Genomic DNA, 19,680 nt, shown 5'->3' with positions numbered 1-19,680 from the left:
CATAGTTCAGTCCTTGGAAAAGGCTCTTTACTCACATTATTTCACCGCATTCAAGTGTAAAATGAATACCTGGCCATTAACAACATTGTTTCTTTGAGAAAAATATAATTGCACTATCGCTTAACAGCCGTAATGTCTCATCCTAAAAATTAAGCGTTGCTGCTGGCTAGGGACTCCATATACAGCGCTAGGAGCCCTGTTGGTGGATATTGCACTATATAAATCCTCTAGTTTTGTTATTTTCAAATTCAAGCTTGTTTTTACTAGACACAATTTCTATAACAAATAGTGATAGGATGAATAAGATAGATAACATGAGCAAATGTGTGTAAAAACCTTTCTGACACAGTAAAGATGAATGTGAAAAAACGTAAAGCTTCAATAAAAAAGAGACAGATGGTTATGTTTCTAGTTTCATCATTATTTAAATGATAAAATGTAAGACAGCAAATGAATGGTCTGAAAGAATAAATAAAGACACAAGATATTATATATTGCGTTTACATTGCCAACAAGGACATGTCAAGACCATTCAGTGAGGTTTCAGCGGGTGAAAAATTTGCTGTGAAACCTTAATCTACACATGCAGTGTGTAGCGGGTTTAAGCTGGAAAATGGTGCTGGTTGAATGCAGCACACAGGAAAACAGAACCTGCCCTTGCATGCCCAAAACATTTTTCCTGTCATATACTGCAGATTTATCCAATTATTGGTAACTTACAACTGTCAGCACAGATGGCAAGGCTATATATAGAATGGCCCATTGATCTATGCTGGCCATATTTTATCATGGACCTATGTACCTTCAGGGTAATGTCTGTTCTCCCAAACTTCAAGATAATAAACAGATTGAGTCGAAAGGTTTTAGTATTAATAATCATTTAGCTTTTAAGAATTTCGTAAATAATTTTGGAATTAGAACTTAAGATGGGTAAATCAATGGTGAAATTTTTTTTGAAAAATGATAAAAATAAAATACCGGCAAATCTGCATAGAAATAATGCTTCCGATCAAATGTTGAGATTTTGTTGATTTGACACTTCAAGGCCATTGCAGTCAGGACACCTGCTTCTACGCAACTTTGATTTAAAACCTATAAGATTTTGAAGAAAAAAAAATTGACAGGATGACATGACATCAATATGCAGCTCAGATCAATTAGTAAGTCAAAGTGCACTTAATTGCAGGTCTGATAACCCAATTCATTATGGGCTCATTGTTGTAATAGAAATCTCAAAAAATTACATAAAATAGTGTCCATTACAGCAATGTTAAACTAGGACTATAAATTCATTTCGGACCTGCATATACATATGTTCACGTCGCAGTAAGTGTTTCAAAACACGATATTTTGTAAATGTTTTGTCATCAAAATAATTTTGAAGCTTTTATATTTTATGGTGTAACACTTTTTGTTGATTTCAGCGCCAGTAAAAAAGGAGGAAATTAGGAGTAAAAACTATTATAGTATAGATTAGGGGTATTATGTGCATTCATGTTGTGTATAGAAGAAAACAAATTTATAAACAATTACAATAATGTACATTAATTTTATCACTTTCATTGTAACGTGCATGATAACAGCAAGATAAGCTCCACTTAGCAAATGTACATTATTATTATTATTATTATTATTATTATTATTATTATTATTATTAATCATTATCATCATTATTATTTTATTATTATTACTTTATTATTAATATTATTATTATCATTACAATTATTATTATCATTTTTATTATTATTTATTATTATTATCATCATCATCATCATAATTATTACTCTTAAACCCAGATAACCTGGACAAATTTGGCTTAAACGAGCATTTACCTAATAGAGACGCCCTACTGTACTCGCTAAAGATCTTGAAAAATATTTAAAAGTTTGTTCATTTCAGAGCACAAGCTTCATAAAAATAAAATACTTAAGTAACTCAGTAGTAATCAGCAGCAGTGCTGTACCATATGGGATAAAATTTTGCTCAAACAAAAAATGAAATGTTGAAATTAGGCTTAAATCTGAGTTTTCAGTAAAATGCCCTATCCACTTGGCCACCTTATCCCTACAATATTCACGAGAAGGAACCAAGTATCCAGCTTTTGCTCTTTCACTACTGTTGGACGAAGTACAAGCTTTCAACACTTACAGGCAATGTCCCTGGCAAGGCTGCATCAAAGAAACTGACTTGTGAGTTAGTGTTACCACCATACTTGGTGGATGCCCTAGAAAACAACTTGGATGATGTGTTGATTTGGGCATGGATCTCAAGACCTACGACACCAATCCATTTGTCAATGCTACTGTGATGACTTCTGAGGTGGGAATGGGGAAATATGAAATTGAATTATTTTTCTAACATTTTAAAAGGAAAAAAATAAAAACCAGCTATGATAACTATCCATCTGTGACATGACGTAACTATAGTACTCTAGTCGCCCATGATCTGTGAATAATGGTTATAATTTGGGTTGAGTAGTGTAGCAGTTTAGACAGTGATACTAAGCTCCTAAAAGCTGTGGACTGTGACTGTATTCTAAAAAGAACAAAGTACCACATATGGAACGTATCAGGCTTAAACCCTTCTTCAGCCAACAACAAAAAACAATGAAAACATAAATATACTCAAAATTATAAACCAGATCGACAACAAGCTTTCTATTCTTTATTTTAGTAAAGTCTTTTTGTTAGTGTGCTATTTACAGGTCATTCAGACATGAATCTGAATAGCTTCCAATGGCAGTATCTTTTTGTATTATTTATTTTAATTATTTACAATTGCATAAATTTGATGTAAATGAAAATAACAACTTTGGTACAGTCAGATAGTCTAAAACACTATAATCAACAAGAAAGACAAAATCATTGATTAATTGAAAGTCCCATTAGAAATTTAAAAAACGAATAGACTATAGAGTTAAAACCCTTCAAATGAAACAAAAGTCAGTAAAAATAACTGTGGTCTAAAGGAAAAGCTTTTCTACCAATTTTACAAGATGTCCAAAATAAAACCAGGACAAAATAATACATAATATTATGATAGTGTTAGACAGGCAGCAATCCCTCAACAGTCTGAAGTGGGGTGTCAGCTGAGTAGTCTGATGTGGGCAAAACAGAGAAGTTTGGAACTCTTCTTAATAATAATAATAATAATAATGATAATAAATAAATATATATAAACATTTCAAGTATAATTATGATTCTTTAACTTTGACAACATTGCTTCAAGCGTTTGCTCTCATCCTGAAACAATTCACACAAAAAAAAAAATTCAACAGACCAGTATGTTCGAGATATCCATGTTGGCCCTGGAAAGTCTTCGAGATTTTCGTGTTGCCAATACTAACGAAATAGAGGGATTAAAACTGGGAATTGTACTGAGTTTGAGATTTCCGTGATTTCGTGATTTGCGTGTTCCAGATTTCCGTGCTCAAGTGTATTAATAATACCAGGTGGCTATTTTTACAGTCCCATAAAGATGGTTCTCCGGGCTCTTTTTACAGTCATCTCGGCCAACCTTTGCGTTTAGGTCACCAAGCATTATTGGTACATCATGCTTTGGAGTCTCTTGTATTATTTAATTTAGCTTATGATAAAAGCTTTGTTTCATCCTCACTCTTGTCCTCTTGTGGAGCATAACAAACAATTTCTGTCAATTTAGCATATTTTGAGTTGAATCTTGCCTTGAGCAATCGTTATCCCATTGGCTTCCATTTTAATAGTCTTTCTTGCTGTTTATATATATAATAGACGATAACTGTAAAAATAGTCACTGCCATAATAATAATAAAAATAATAATAATAATAATAATAATAATAATAATAATAATAATAATAATAATAATAATAATAATAAAATAATAATAATAATAATAATAATAATAATAATAATAATAATAATAATAATAATAATAATAATAATAATAATAATAATAATAATAATAATAATAATAATAATAATAATAATAATAATAATAATAATAACAATAATAATAATAATAAAAATTTAAAAAGACAAGTTTATACTAATACTGGTAATCTTCTTCTTCAAGTGCCAAGTCTGTGCCAGACATCGGTGATCATGATACGCCATTCATCTCTTTGATCAGATAACCTCAGAAAACTAATATTACTCTTCTCTTTCTTTGTCACCCAGCTGTTCAAACTATTCAAATATGTTTTTTTTTGGTCTACCTTTACTCTTTTTACCTTCTATCTTTCCTGTGAGAGCAAGATGTTCAATACATTTATGTCGATTTAGGTGTCCTAAAAATTGCATTTGTCTTTTTCTTATTGTACGAATTAATAGCCTTTTAGTTTCAGCTTGCTCTAATACTTCTTCATTAGTTTTCTTCTCTGTCCATGAGATTCTTAACATCCTTCTAAGAAACCACATTTCTGCTGCCTCCAGTTTCTTTCTAATGTCTTCTGTAATTGTCCAGCTTTCACAGCCATATAATAATACTGACCATACGTAGGCCTTCAAAACCCTATGTTTTGTTGTCATTGAGATATTGTGGTTTTTAAAAATTAGACTCATTTTATTAAAACTATCTTTAGCTATTGCAATTCTTCGTTTTATTTCTGTGTTGCATTTGCCATCTGAAGTTATTATGTATCCAAGATATTTAAATGCCTGAACTTGTTTTATAGTTTTTCCATTGCTTATTAAGTTGCATATTGGATTTCTTTCTCTCCTTGATACAACCATGCATTCTGTCTTTTTTACATTTAAGTATAACCCCATACGTTCACTCTCTGTGACTATTTTAGGAGTAGTTGTAAATTTTCTTTTGAGTCTGAAGTTAGTGCTGTGTCATCTGCATATCTTATATTATTGATATTCTCACCAGAGATATCAAGAACTCAATTTAGATTTGTCCCCGACAAAGGTACAAGAAATGCTATTTTCACCTTATCAATGTTGATGGAAAGATGTATTGAAGTCCAGAAAGACTTATTTATTTGCTTTATTGATTACTCAAAGGCATTGGATAAAGTTAGACATTGTGAGCTATTTAATATCCTTGAAGGACTAGACAGAGACGGAAAAGATCTTAGAATTATTAGAAACTTATATTGGAAACAAAGTGCAGCCGTCAGGATTGAAGGAGAATTAAGTAAATATATACAAATTAAACGAGGTGTTAGACAAGGATGTGTTTTGTCACCAGACCTTTTCAATATCTACAGCGAAACAATTATTAGAACTTTAGGAGATAGCCCAGGCATTAAAATCAATGGTGAGAATACTGGTAATACTAATACATAAAAGAGTAAGAGTAAGAGTGAGGATTGAACCCGAAGCGATGTTATAATCGAAAGTTGTAGGGAAGGCATAATCAATAATCTAGGTTATCCAAATTGACGGGCCATTGCATGATATAAGTAAGCTTCATCTTCTTTTACTTTCATTTTGACATTCACTCACTCCAACCTTTACCAACTTTAATCACTTTCCTTAATAAAATTCAATAAAAAAAGATCACAACTGCGATTACTGTACTTTTGTTAGAGTGAAAGGTCTCATTTAGTGATCATACTTTTATCCATTACGATTCAAGTCAAAATTTGATTTTTTATTAATATTAGGCATTATCGTTTGAAGATGTATGTTGCTTTTGGGTCGTTGTCTCAGGAAATGCCTTATTTAAAGTGTCATTAGGTGTCAATGTTAGGGTCAATGAAATCCATCTCAATACTCGTATTCTTGCATGTTAAATAAGTAATTATAATGTAAGTTCAAATTCTCCTTTTGTGTACAAGTGAACGTGTTAACTTTTTATAATAGACTGAATCGTCCAGATTTATATAGCAGTGATTTCCCATAAATTAAATTACCTTGCTGTGGTATTATATTGATATGGCTCTGATAATTATTCCAATTGTTTTATCTCTAAATTTGAGACTGGAGTTTAATCTTATATCAGATGACGTTATAAGACAAAGACTAAATGTGTATTCTTGGAGGAAAGGAGATGATTCTATCCTGTATGAGCAGTTTGTTCGTTTCGTCAATAGGGAGAAAGAGGTCACTACTTGGAATAAACTATAAAAGCCCTCATAATTTTGAATCCTCTTTTACTTTTATCCAATACTGTGTCCATCTGAGCAAATCATTTAATTTAACTGTATCAGTGCTTCGTATTAGTTGTAATTGATGATTGATACTGCAATATTTGTAGGCATGTGGAGTAACTTTGTTGGGTGATTGATTATTATTCATAGGCTGTCATTATCCCCAGACACCTGTCTGGGGATAACGAAAATTGGTTATCCCCAGACACCTGTCTGGGGATAACGAAAAGGCTGGGCTTTCATTATCCCCAGACACATGTCTGGGGATAATGAAAATTCGTTATCCCCAGACACCTGTCAGGGGATAACCAAATTTCTTTGTCCCCAGACAGATATTGAAACTCCACTCTTTTAAATAATTATCCACATTCCAGAATATGGAATGTTTCCAAATGCACATAGAAATAAGGAGAGTTAATAAAATATCTATAAAAACATAAAATTAACCAACATTAAATCAGTTGTTACTGCATATAATATACACAATATGCGTCGACTTCGAAGTGGGTGTCATGGCCGAATGGTTTAGTCGCCTGCCCTGGAAGTTTTACCAGAATCGACGTTGCGGGTTCAAATCCTGGTTCCGCCACTTTTTTTTAAATTTTTACATTCCGTCTACTTTTTACAGCACGGTGCAAGGGATAAATGGCCCATCCATCCTACCCCCACCTCTTTTTTTTTTTTACTCTCTCTCTCTCTCTCTCTCTCTCTTAGTTCCTTTCTAGTTTCTAGCAAATTGTCATATTCGTCCCCACTCCGATCTCAAAAAGTGTCTAAAAAGGATAAATAATTAAAAAGCAAACAAACAGAAATATTCAGAGAGCGACCAAATGGTCAGATAGAGGAAAAAATAACAAACAATTATTTTTAAAAAAATAAAAACAATTTTAAGAAATTCATGCTCAGAAACGGAACAAAAGGTCAAACAAAAAGGAGAAAAAAATAGACTCGCACCAAAAAAAAAATTTAAAAAAGATAGGGGGAGGATGGATGGGACAATATCCCTTGCAACGTTCTGTAAAAAGAAGACGGAATTTAAAAAAAAAAAAAAAAAAAGTGGCGGAACCAGGATTCAAACCCACAACGTCGATTCTGGCAAAACTTCCAGGGCAGACGACTAAACCATTCGGCCATGACACCCACCTCGAAGTCGACGCATATTGTGTATATGTAGTAACAACTGATTTAATGTTGGTTAATTTTATGTTTTTATAGATATTTTATTAACTTCCTTATTTCTATGTGTATTCGGAAACATTCCATATTCTGGAATGTGGATAATTGTTTAAAAGAGCGGAGTTTCAAATATGTGTCTGGGGATAACGAAATTTGGTTATCCCCAGACAGGTGTCTGGGGATAACGAATTTTCATTATCCCCAGACAGGTGTCTGGGGATAATCACAGCGTTTTTCATACTTTACAGGCAGATTGTTAGTAAATTCAGATATTGAAATCGTACACAATATTGGTTTTTAGTTTTTACTGGTCAATAAAATTGTATCCTCATGAGTTATTTTACCACAAAATGACATATAATCTTCTTATCAGTTTCCTGTTATGACCAACACAACTGTTTGAGAGGAACGGAAGTGGTAAAAAAAATATACAGAACTAACAAAACCATGTGAATATATCAAGAAAATCAACTGCCAATACGATAATAATGCACGGGAACATATAGATGCATATATATAGAAGGCTGCCTCTATTCTCACCCCCCCCCCCCCCCCCCCCCCCCCGGCCGATTGGATTACCGAAAAAAACGTCGCCGGCTTTTTGCGATTTGGATTTGATTGATTTTTTTTTTTTTTTAATTGTGCAACTTGTGACAAGAAACTTAACAAATTACTGCATTACAACCTTTGAATTAAACATACAACAATTGTGGACTACTTTTTATAATAGTATGAAGACTAGCATCCCGGGGGTGAGAATAGTCACTTCGTATATAGAATGTACTTTTGATATTTATTAAAACTCTTGAGATACTGCCGCTAAGTTTTCAATAAAAAAAAAATGTTTATCTAAATCTAAGTGCACCATAATTTCTCTAACAAGAACTCTAACAAAAACAGTAATCGCAGTTGTGATCTATTTTATTGAATTTTATTAAGGAAAGTGATTAAAGTTGGTAAAGGTTGGAGTGAATGTCAAAATGAAAGTAAAAGTAAAAGAAGATGAAGAGGGAAGTCGAAGTCAGCGTAAACGTTACAATTTAATTACAAGTTCAACGTTTGCGTGACTAACATACTTTGAATCGGTTTTGGATGATTTTTCCCGGGTTAATTTTGACGAAAGCGGAATACTTCTCTGATGAAATTGGTGGCAAAACGTGCATCTCCTTGTAAACGAAGAGAGCAAAACAACTGCCATGTTAGAGGACTGTAGGGACTCGAGATTCGAGATGGGTACCTAGATAGATAGTAAGATAGGATGAATATTGAAGGCAATTTTTTCACTGTAAGAAGGTGAAACAATTGCGCAGCAATTTTTTCACAGTAATATTTTTTAATCAAAAAGAGCAGTACAAGAATGGTATTTTTCATAACTTTAATGTTAAAGATCAACGCCACCATTTCCGCCGTTCGTTGGGAAAAGTGGTTTTGTTGTTTCGCATCATTCGATGTCGGTGAAACTTGAAACTTAAATATTCAGGAGCTTATTGAGTCCATAGAATTAAACGAATGAGAATACGTACGAAGCCTAAAAAGTGTCCACCAATGAAAGCATTCAGCGCCATTTTGTTGTTGGCTGAGAATGTAGTAATTACCATTCATTCGGTATCTATGTCAACATAACGACACAAGAAAAACAACAAGCAATATCAAAATCCACAATAAAATGTTTCAGAACTGTTGCGTATATTTATGGCACAACGAAGCTGTCAAAAAATGAAGTTAGAGAATGTGTGTAATCATGTATTATAATAACCTGTAATGTGTTTTCCAACCACCACATCATCTACTACTACAACCAACACCACAATATCATCACTAACACTACTACTACAACCACCAGCCCCACATCATTATCACTACCACTACTACTACACCACCACCAGCACATCATCATCACTACCACTACTACAATCACCACAACCACATCGTCATCACTACCACTACTACTGCAACCACCACCACCATATCATCATCATTACCACTACTACCACAACCACCACCACCACTACTACTACAACCACCACCACATCACTACCTCAACTACTACAACCACCACCACAATAGCATCACTACCACTACTACTACAACCACCACAACCACATCGTCATCACGACTACTACTACTACTACAACCACCACCATATCATTACCATTACCACTACTACTGCAACCACCACTACCACCATATCATCACCATTACAACTACTACTACAACCACCACAACCACATCATCATCACTACCTCTACTACTACAACCACCACCACATCATCATCACTATCACTACTACTACAACTACAACCACCACCACATTATCATCACTACCACTACTACTACTGCAACCACCACCACCATATCATCATCATTGAAATATTTTTTTTTTTTTAATTGAGCTTTATATAGTGCAATATCTACTAAATGTGCTCAAAGCGCTTTACAAGGGGTCCCTAGTCAACATTTAACATGTAACATGTAGGACGGGACATGACGCCTGTTAGGCGATATTACAATTTTTCGGACAAAGACAACTCTGTTAACGGTCAGGTACTCATTTTACACCTGAGTACGGTGAGAGAATGTGAGTAAAGAGCCTTTTTCCAAGGACTCAACTATGCGCCGAGCGCGAGGCTCGAACCCAGGACCTTCCGATCCGGAAGCGAGTGTCATACTACTAGACCACATAGCCGCATCATTATCACTACTACTACAAACACCACCACCACATCATCATCACGACCACTACTACTACAACCACCACCACCACCATATCATTACCATTACCACTACTACTACAACCACCACCACATCACCATCACTACCACTACTACTACAACTACAATCATCACCGCCACCACATCATCATCACTATTACTACTACGCAGTGGCTATTTTTACAGTCCCGTAAAGATGGTTCTCTGGGCTATTTTTACAGTCCCGTAAAGATGGTTCTCGGGGCTATTTTTACAGTCCCGTAAAGATGGTTCTCGGGCTATTTTTACAGTCCCGTAAAGATGGTTCTCTGGGCTATTTTTACAGTCCCGTAAAGATGGTTCTCGGGGCTATTTTTACAGTCCCGTAAAGATGGTTCTCGGGGATATTTTACAGTCCCGTAAAGACGGTTCTCATGGCTATTTTTACGGCGTTGATGCGATTCTGTTCAATTATCCGCATAGTTATAGATTATCATCTTTTTGCATTTAACATATTTAGATCTAAAGCTAAAACTAAAATTAACAAACAATTAATGGAAAGTCAATTCTCTTAGCGATTTTTACGGTACTGTCATTTTTATTACATATAATTTTTATTTTTATTTTTTTGCATAAGTTATGTTTGCAGTACAGAACAGCCCGTTTTCTATCATCAGTGGGCAGGTTAGGTTGTATGTCTTAATTTTTTTTCTGTCAAACATACATAATATAGATCTATTATCAAACACTGAAAGTATATTTAGTTCCTGCTTGAGTCGACACCCCTCAAGATATATTACGTTACAGGTTGGCTTTTGTTTATACTTTACCAGTATAACCAGTCAGGAAGGACTAACGGTTTATACAATTTTAAAAGACGTAGACGTCTAACATTCAGGGTGCAGTCTTCTCACGTGAGAGTGGGTTTGAATGCAATTTCAGAAAAGAGGCCGTTCACAAACCAATTGGACACATTTTGACCATAATTTTAGAACCCCCCCCCCCCCCTCTCATAACTATATTGTGGACAAATGACTACCCCCCCCCCCCCCCATGTGGATGTCCATGGTAAAGATGCACATTGCGAAACACCTCATGCTTAAATATTGTTCTTTTGAATAATTTTTTTTTAAAAAGAAAGTAAATAATGATGGTGATTATCTACCATGGGTTTGAGGTACCACTAGGGAAAGAGATAGATTGAGAAAAAGAGAAAGGAAAAAGAGAGAGAGAGAGAGAGAGAGAGAGAGAGAGAGAGAAAGAAAGAAAGAAAGAAAGAGAGAGAGAGAGAGAGAGAGAGAGAGAAAGAGATTGGGAAAGAATGAAAGAAAGAGAGAGGGAGAGAGAGAGAGAAAATGAGAGATAGGGAAAGAAAGAAAGAAAGGGATAGAGAAAGAATGAAAGAAAGAGTGTGAGAGAGAGAGAGAGAGAGAGAGAGAGAGAGAGAGAGAGAAACAAAGAAAGAATGTAGAAAGACCGGGAGAGAGAGAGAGAGAGAGAGAGAGAGAGAGGGGGAGAAATAGAGAAAGAAAGAGATCGGGAAAGAATGAAAGAAAGAAAGAGGGAGAGGGATAGAAAAAAAGAGAAAGTAAAAAGAAAGAGAGAAGAGAGAGAGAAAGAGAAAGAAAGAAAGACATAGAGAAAGAATGAAAGAAAGAGGGAGGGAGAGAGAGAGAGAGAGAGAGAGAGAGAGAGAGAGAGAGAGAGAGAGAGAGAAAGAGGCTGCTAACTAGCCGCACCTGAACGAAGTGAGTGAGAGTTTTAGAGCTAATGGCGTCTACTCAGCCAATCTGTTACTATTTATAAATCTATTACCGCAACGCCGTAAAAATAGCCACCAGAACCGTCTTTACGGGACTGTAAAAATAGCCCCGAGAACCATCTTTACGGGACTGTAAAAATAGCCACTGCGTTACTACTACAACTACAACCACCACCAACACCACATCACCTCACTAACACTCAGTACTACAATCACTACCATTAGGTTTTGGAGCTTTACTTCATTTGAAATAAGGAAACTTCGGAATTGTAGTTGGCATTGTGTTTATATATCATAATATAATTCTAATCAGTTATCTATTTAGAACTAGATACTATACAATATGTATGCCAAATACCACCCCAATTCCCATTTCTTGTGTGCGGGAATTCCTCTTTCGGCATTGAAATTGAGTGTGAGAGTCATCACTACACACATAAACAACAGAAACAATTTAAAAACAAGACTATGACACGCAACCACTCACACACGAGGCTATACTATTTATCCTTTTCTCTATATAGAATAGGACAAGACAAACAATAGCTTGACTCTCGCTACACTTCGCATTGATGTTTGTCGTCTCACGAGTTCAACTCTCGGTCGACCTGTCAATATTCCTTTTTGCCTCGGACGTAATCATTAATAGAATGTTGTGTGGTTTTGACCGTGAAGAAAACCTTAAGAAGTCACATTTATATTATTTGAGAGAGATCGTTTTGAATAATTTTGAGTTAAACGAGCGAGCAGCAACTTGTTTTCATGAACGGCCGATCAGCGCTTGTTTACTATAGTAACGCGATTCCCAGCCAACATCAAAATGGCGGATATTTTTCTCATCGAGGCCGCTGGTTGGTTAGCCAATAAGAGCACCGTACGGTTTCCATTGGGTAAATTCCTTGATTGAGTCACATCTTGACGGCAACTTTCATTGAATAGAACTTGTCAGACGGAAATCAAATTATAAGATAGCGGGGATAAATGGTAATAATAATAATAATAATAATAATAATAATAATAATAATAATAATAATAATAATAATAATAATAATAATAATAATAATAATAATAATAATAATAATAATAATAATGATAATAATCCCTTAGTCCCGGGTTCATTCCCCAATGGTGTTCATATCCCATAACCCCGGGTTCAATCCCCACTGGTGTCCACCTCCCATAGTCCTGGGTTCACTCCCCATTTCTCTCTTGTATCTATCTATATTCTATAGTCCCCGGTTGACCTCCCACTTGTTTTTATATCTTACAGCCTCCAGTTCTTTCCTCTTTAGTGCCGCCATCCTATAGCCCCAGGTCTACTCCCCACTGATGTTTACATCTCAATGTCCTGGTTTACTCTCCACCTGTTATAATATCTCTTGGTCCCCTGGTCCACCCGGCAATGTGGTCTTGTGGTAAACTTTCGGATAAAGGCCTGGATTCCAGCCACGCTCGGCGCATAGTTGAGTCCTTGGAAAAGGCTCCTTACTCACATTCTTTCACTGCACTCAGGTGTAAAATGAGTACCTGGCAGTGCCTCTGTCGAAAATAAAGTGTAATAACCCCCAACGAGCGTTATGTTTCATTCTACATGTTAAGTGTTGCTGTTGGCTGGGGACCCCTTGTAACGCGCTTTGAGCACGTATAGTGGATATTACGCATTATATTTTTTTTTAAAACAAAAACTCAAATTCCCTCTTGTGTCTACATTCCGTATTCTCGAGTTAAAAAACAAACAAACCCCTTAAGTCGTAAGAAAAAATAATTAAAAAATAAGACCATGAATAGACGGCTCCAGATGGCTCCACACGGTTCCAACCAGATGTCCTAAAGGAACACTTCAGCCAATTAAACACTTTAAAAAAACGTAGTTTTTTATTGGCGAGAATGCTTGAATGCCTGATGCGGAGATAGATGAGGAGGTCTACCTATCTCCACAATTTGCTTTGGTCTCAATCTATATAGCATCGAGAATGAGTGTCGGTAATAAGACTAATATTTACATCTCTTATCGCCCATCTTTCCTATTTCTCTCATAGTATATGCATCACCAACAGCTTCACGGTCTCGTGAAATTATCGACCAGGTCAGTGATTTTATTACCGGTACTCAACCTCGATGCTGCTCGGCACTTCTTTGCACAACGTCTTGGGAACCCTTCATAATCGACTTTTAAAAACTTGAAAAAAAACAAACTTGAGCAATATATAGCGCAATATCCACTAAACGTGCTCAAAGAGCTTTACAAGGGGTCCCTGGCCAACAGCAACACATAACTTGTAGGACGAGACATGACGCCTGTTAGGCGATATTACAAATTTTTGGGACATAGATAACGCTGTTAACGGCCAGGTACTCATTTTACACCTGAGTACGGTGAGATAATGTGAGTAAAGAGCCTTCTTCAAGGACTCAACTATGCGCCGAGCGAGGGTCGAACCCAGGACCTTCTGATCCGAAAGCGAGTGTCATACCACTAGACCACATAGCCGCACTTATTGACATTGCTGAAGGCAACATCTATAGAATGATTCCTGGTCCCCAGAAACGGACCACAATAGCTGAATTTGAAAAAGTCAAATCAAGTGAAACGCCCTGCATTTCAAAATCGGGTCCCGTTAAGAGCCACCAAATCATCCAGGTCCACACCCATTGTTGTTCTCTTTCATTTTCCATTATTATTTTCTCTTTCTATGTTTTGGATGGATTTTATATATCGACATGACGCATATATCGACATTTTATCGTGGTCCCAGTGATGTCGATATATCCTCGACTGTATCTGTGAAATCAGACTTTTTAAAAAGTGCAATCCAAACCACTCCTCAACCTGATGAGGGTTTTTATGCTGGAAAAAAACGTGCTTGTCAGCGGGGTGACTGTTTTGGACAACAGTACACGTTGAGGTGACCATTTCTGTTACTTTGTGTTTAAGACCGAGTATAAAGAAAGTTGATATTGTATAATTTTATTAAAGCGATTTTGTGGTGGTACTCAGCTCTGACCTGTATAACCTGTCCCTGATTCCTGTCTCGCTGTTGAAAACGTACAGCTGCGTCCTTGAAGAAAGCAGTTTACTCAAATTGTCTCACTGTACTCAGTTAAGAAGTAGATACATGTATCTCTGTCGCATTAGAGGCGTAATGTCTCGTTTCACATGTAATGTCTTGTTGTTGAGATCTCTTGTAGAGCACTTTAAACACATCTCACTGTTTTTATCATCATCATCATCATCATCATCATCATCATCATCATCATCATCATCATCGTCATCATCATCACCACTCACCACCATCATAATCATCATCATCACATCATCATCATCATCATCACATCATCATCATCACCATCATCATAACTTAATTATTTAATTAATTTATTTTGTTTAACACGATGTTTACTTAAAAGGTCCAATCCAGCACGTATCAGTCCATACATTTATATCGTACACTGACAAAATTTTAGTAAGATTCTTTCCACCTAATTTATCAATAGATTAAGAAGATCCCCAGCTTACCAAGCAATCTAAAACCCACGACTTAAAAGAAGTTTCAGGCTTCCGACTGTTGGACAAGATTGGGTCATACTTGATTAAGACCTGTGTTAGGAAGAAATTTACGGCCAAAATGAAATTTAATTTTGTCAGTGTAGATCTAGACGTCTTTTGATGTTTTTGACTGTAAGGCAATTTTTCACCCACATTTATTTCATATCAAATCAATGCCATGAAAAGGAATTTGCTTGGCATTGCAGTTAGGATTATTACATAATTCTAAGCCTAGCTTAATGATCACCTGTATGTGATAAAAGCATTTGCATTACAATACATAGTAGAATTATCATTCATATAATTGCAATCTAAGCAACAATAATGAATACTGAAAAAAGAGGCAATATTCTACATTTAAGTGTTGTAAAATATTTTATTCATATATATAGACTATAGACTAGACTTTAAAGTAATCCGATCTCTCGTTTTAGAATCGATTTTATGCCAAATCAATAAACTAGCAAATAAATCTAAGATAATACATCATTATAGTATAGTATTGAAAACAAAGCAAACAAGAAAAGGACTCAATCTTTTTTAAAAAATATTATAGAAACAAAAAATTGGATAATACTTATTTTGATCATTTTCTGATACGTTTGACATACATATATTTGCTGGTCTGTCTGCGTGCTTGAACATTGTTGTAATGGACTGTAATTTACGTTGGTTTGAGAATATTTTCATTACAACAATTGCAGTGATCTATTTCAAATTCCTCCGAACTCTCTCAGGATCTTAAATAACTCAATAAGAAATGAAGTGAGTAGGAAAGTGCCAGAAGACAATAGAGAATAAAAATTTCGCGGCGGCGGTGGGGTAACGACAAATCCGCCTGGCCGGGGAGAGCGTGACTCTACCGTATGAGCTATCCACGATCCCAAAAAAGATCGTTTTTAACCCTAGTCTTTTATTTGAGCCTTCTCTCCCTGACTTCTTGAGGTCACACACACACACACACACACACACACACACACACACACACACACACACACACACACAAACCCCGCGAAGTAAGTGGCCAGCATTTAAGCTTAACAGCCAATATTCTCAACACAAACATGTAACATAGAAACGATTGAGACGTTGTGTATGCTCCGGTATTTGGGGTAAATTTTTAATTCAAAAAAGTGAGTAGAGCAGGCACTAATGGTGATAATAACAAGAAATGACGTGAGTAGGAAAGTGGCAGAAGACAATAGAGAATAAAAATTTCGCGGCGGCTAAGTCCGAGGATTGAGAGTTTTTGCCAAGATGAGGGTCAATTGTTGTTATTTATGATATGCTTTATTAATAAAATATTGAATAATCTTTATATACATAAGATGGCACGGTTTAAATTGTGCTATTATCACAACTTGTACTGGTATAATGATGGTGCTTAGCCATCATCATGATGATGATGATGATGATGATGATGGTGATGATGATGATGATGGTGATGATGATGATGATGATGATGATGATGATGATGATGATGATGATGATAATGATGATGCTAATTGATGATGATGATGATAGTGATGGTGGTGGTTGAGGTTGTGGTGGTGATTGTAATGGCGGTGGTAGTTGTAGTAGTAACAAAACAGGCAGTTCATAAATTGGAAACATAAAAGGAAATGAATATTTCATGGTACCCGATAATAATGTATTTTCTTTTTGAAAAAAGTAACGCTGTGGTGCAGGGGCTGTCTTGGACTCTCAACACGACATACATTTCGTCCGAGGGTTCAAACCGGCGATTCGACACCGAAACAGTACAAGGCATTTCCACACATAAAATTCTTCTGATTGGCCAGCAGCGGTTTGGTAGCTTACTGTTGAAAATTACTTTGCCACAGACAGTTGTCCTATCCTAAGGACAGCAACAAATACTATCCCTTCATCGTTATAAAAGCCGTGCAAAGTTCCGACTTCACAGGTCTTGTGGTTCGGAAAGACTGCTATTTTATGAGGAAAATGTCTTTTCTAAGAATAACGAAGTAAAGATTCTTCTTCTTCTAGGTTCCATGCCTGGTCCAGGCTTCGGATACTGCATGAATTATCTCTCTCCATTCCTCCATGTCTCTTGCTTTTTCAAACAGCTCTTGGATTGTTAGGTTGGTGAAGCCCTTCAGTTGGTCTATGAGTGTTTTTCTTTGTCTCCCCCGGGCGCGTTTACCAGGTATTTTTCCACAACTTGCCAGGTATTCATTCTTATCTTTCCTTACTATGTGTCCGAAAAAGGATAGTTGTCGATCCGCTATTAAGGGCATTAGTTTCCTTTGTTGGTATGTTTGTTTTAGCACTTCTTCGTTCGTTTTGTGTGCAGTATACGATATTCCCTGCATCCTTCTCAAACACCACATTTCAAAAGCTTCAATGTTCTTTTGTGTTTCTGCATTTGTAGTCCAGCTTTCGCATCCGTATAACAAGATTGGCCACACGTAGCACTTCATGCAAGACTCGGAATCTAATCCCGAACGACATCTGTTTGTTTTTCAAAATGTTTCCGAGGTCCATGAAGGCCTGTTTGGCTTGAGTTATTCTTGCTCGTATGTCTCGGTTACATCTTCCATCTGTTGTCACTATTGAACCTAGGTATTTAAAACTTTCTACGTTGGTAAGTTGCTCGCCGTGAATCGTTATATTGCAGGTGTTGTTGTTTTCGGGGTTTTTCTGTATTACAAGTAAAGATTATCGGGAGCATATTATACGAGTCAGGGAAATTGGCGAACTGTGTGTCCAATATCGCAACTGGTTTTAAGTCACAATTTTATGGTTAGCAGAAAATACAAATATGACTTTAAGAATTTGCTTGTAAAACAATGCTCTTACAGAGACCGCTTCTGAAATTCTTTCACCAGTCTTGCCATCTCATTCAAGCCCTCGTAGATCCCATCTCCACTCTTTGCGCTTGCGCCCTGTACGAACCACTTCCTGTCCCGCATTTCTCTTAGATCGAGTTTATCTGCTATCACTGACGTAGAAGCAGCTCCGGGCATATCTTGTTTGTTTGCCATGACAACCACCGGAGCTCCGTGCATGTCAGGATGTTTGATGATGTCAAAGAGTTCCTCTTTGGCCTCTTCTAGCCTCTCGGTGTCGGCGCTGTCAACAATATATAGTAGTCCCTGGAAGGCAAATGAAGTAATGCAATCGGGATATTAATTAATTGATAAACTCCATATATTGTGTCAAAAGAGGAGGAAGAGGAGGAGGAGGAGGAGGAGAAGAAGAAGAAGAAGAAGAAGAAGAAGAAGAAGAAGAAGAAGAAGAAGAAGAAGAAGAAGACGACGACGACGATGATGATGATGATGATGATGATGATGATGATGATTATGATGATGATGATGGTGATGATCAGCCACGTGGCGCCATTGGATGATATGGTGCGAAACACCGCGTCAATCTTTTAAAAATTACTAATAGCATACTTTAAATGAAATTAAAACTGAGAAAATAAACAATTACACCTTCTTTTGCCAACAGCCCGAAACATACTGCCTTTTTAGTCACTACGCGAACGAGAACTCGGATTCACGAATTTCACCGACACTCGCTTTATCAACACCTCTCGTCACTCTCTTTCGAGTCTTTTTCAGATTATTAGTTCCAATTTCAACCAATAAAAATAACGCCTAACTTGACAAATTGAAGCATTCGCAATCGATTGGTATTTAACATACCCAAACATCATAGGTCAGAGTGGCTCAGCGGAACAGGCTTTGCTTCGTACCCGAAAGGTACCGAGTTCGATCCCTTACTACTGAGCTTGTGACCTCGAGCAAGTCACCTCGCCCTAGCTTATTTTGCGGGTCATTCCAGTCTTCCCTTGGAATAGACCCTTGAGACAAATTTACCCTATGGGATGAATAAAGGGATTTTTTTCTTTATGATTCAGGTCAAAATTTAAGGGTGAAAAAAAAAGTATTTTTTTCAATATATACTATAGTGTGCAATAAAAAAAAATGAGGAATATATATTATTGTCCTGAATCGAATTGTTTATTTTACTTACCTCTGCGTTTGTATAGTAATGCCTCCACAGTGCACGGATCTTTCGTTGACCCCCGACATCCCACACTGTAAAAGTCACACCTTTGACAGGGGTCACAGTCTCCACGTTAAATCCAATCGTAGGAATGGTGCACACATTTTCGTTCAGTTTTATCTAGGGAACATCGCATAGATAATGTCGTTTGGTAACAAACTATATACAAACACAAAGAGGACTAACAACATAAGACAGAAAGAAAAAAAAAATATCGAACAGTGCAGGTGCTGTTTAATCTTTCGCTAAATATAGGGTTAAGTATTCATATAATACGATTACGATTTATTGAACCCAAATTTTAACATAGAGAGGGTTGCTGTAAATTAAGAAAGACAACTGATTAAGCGGAAAAGTATTGTATGGTTATATTACAATAAACTCCAAACCCAA

The 19,680-nt window shown here is 36.2% G+C and overlaps 2 protein-coding genes across 4 annotated transcripts in view; both read right to left on the bottom strand.

Moving 5' to 3' along the window:
• Positions 1-8,661, bottom strand: part of LOC144977235 (glutamyl-tRNA(Gln) amidotransferase subunit B, mitochondrial-like) — a 36,778-nt gene extending 28,117 nt beyond the window's left edge. The window contains exons 1-3 of one of the 3 annotated variants that reach the window (XM_078922239.1): positions 8,330-8,661; positions 2,149-2,314; positions 979-1,092 (exon numbers count right to left, since the gene is read on the bottom strand). In XM_078922239.1, the coding sequence (XP_078778365.1) occupies positions 979-1,092; positions 2,149-2,314; positions 8,330-8,451 (402 nt within the window). In that variant the 5' untranslated portion in view covers positions 8,452-8,661. The remainder of the gene's footprint in view (positions 1-978; positions 1,093-2,148; positions 2,315-8,329) is intronic. The other 2 variants (XM_078922241.1, XM_078922240.1) reach the window with 2 other exon arrangements.
• A 6,947-nt stretch (positions 8,662-15,608) lies between these two features.
• Positions 15,609-19,680, bottom strand: part of LOC144977233 (ADP-ribosylation factor 6-like) — a 4,653-nt gene continuing 581 nt past the window's right edge. The window contains exons 2-3 of the mRNA XM_078922236.1: positions 19,255-19,407; positions 15,609-18,368 (exon numbers count right to left, since the gene is read on the bottom strand). Coding sequence (XP_078778362.1) covers positions 18,069-18,368; positions 19,255-19,407 — 453 coding nt within the window. The 3' untranslated portion in view covers positions 15,609-18,068. The remainder of the gene's footprint in view (positions 18,369-19,254; positions 19,408-19,680) is intronic.

This window comes from Berghia stephanieae, chromosome 7, assembly GCF_034508935.2.
Source record: "Berghia stephanieae isolate SIO BIC M18660-M18661 chromosome 7, UCSD_Bste_1.3, whole genome shotgun sequence".
Classification (NCBI taxonomy): Eukaryota; Metazoa; Mollusca; class Gastropoda; order Nudibranchia; family Aeolidiidae; genus Berghia; species Berghia stephanieae.
Note: the sequence above shows the minus strand (reverse complement) of the source record. Positions and strands in the feature narration are given on the sequence as shown.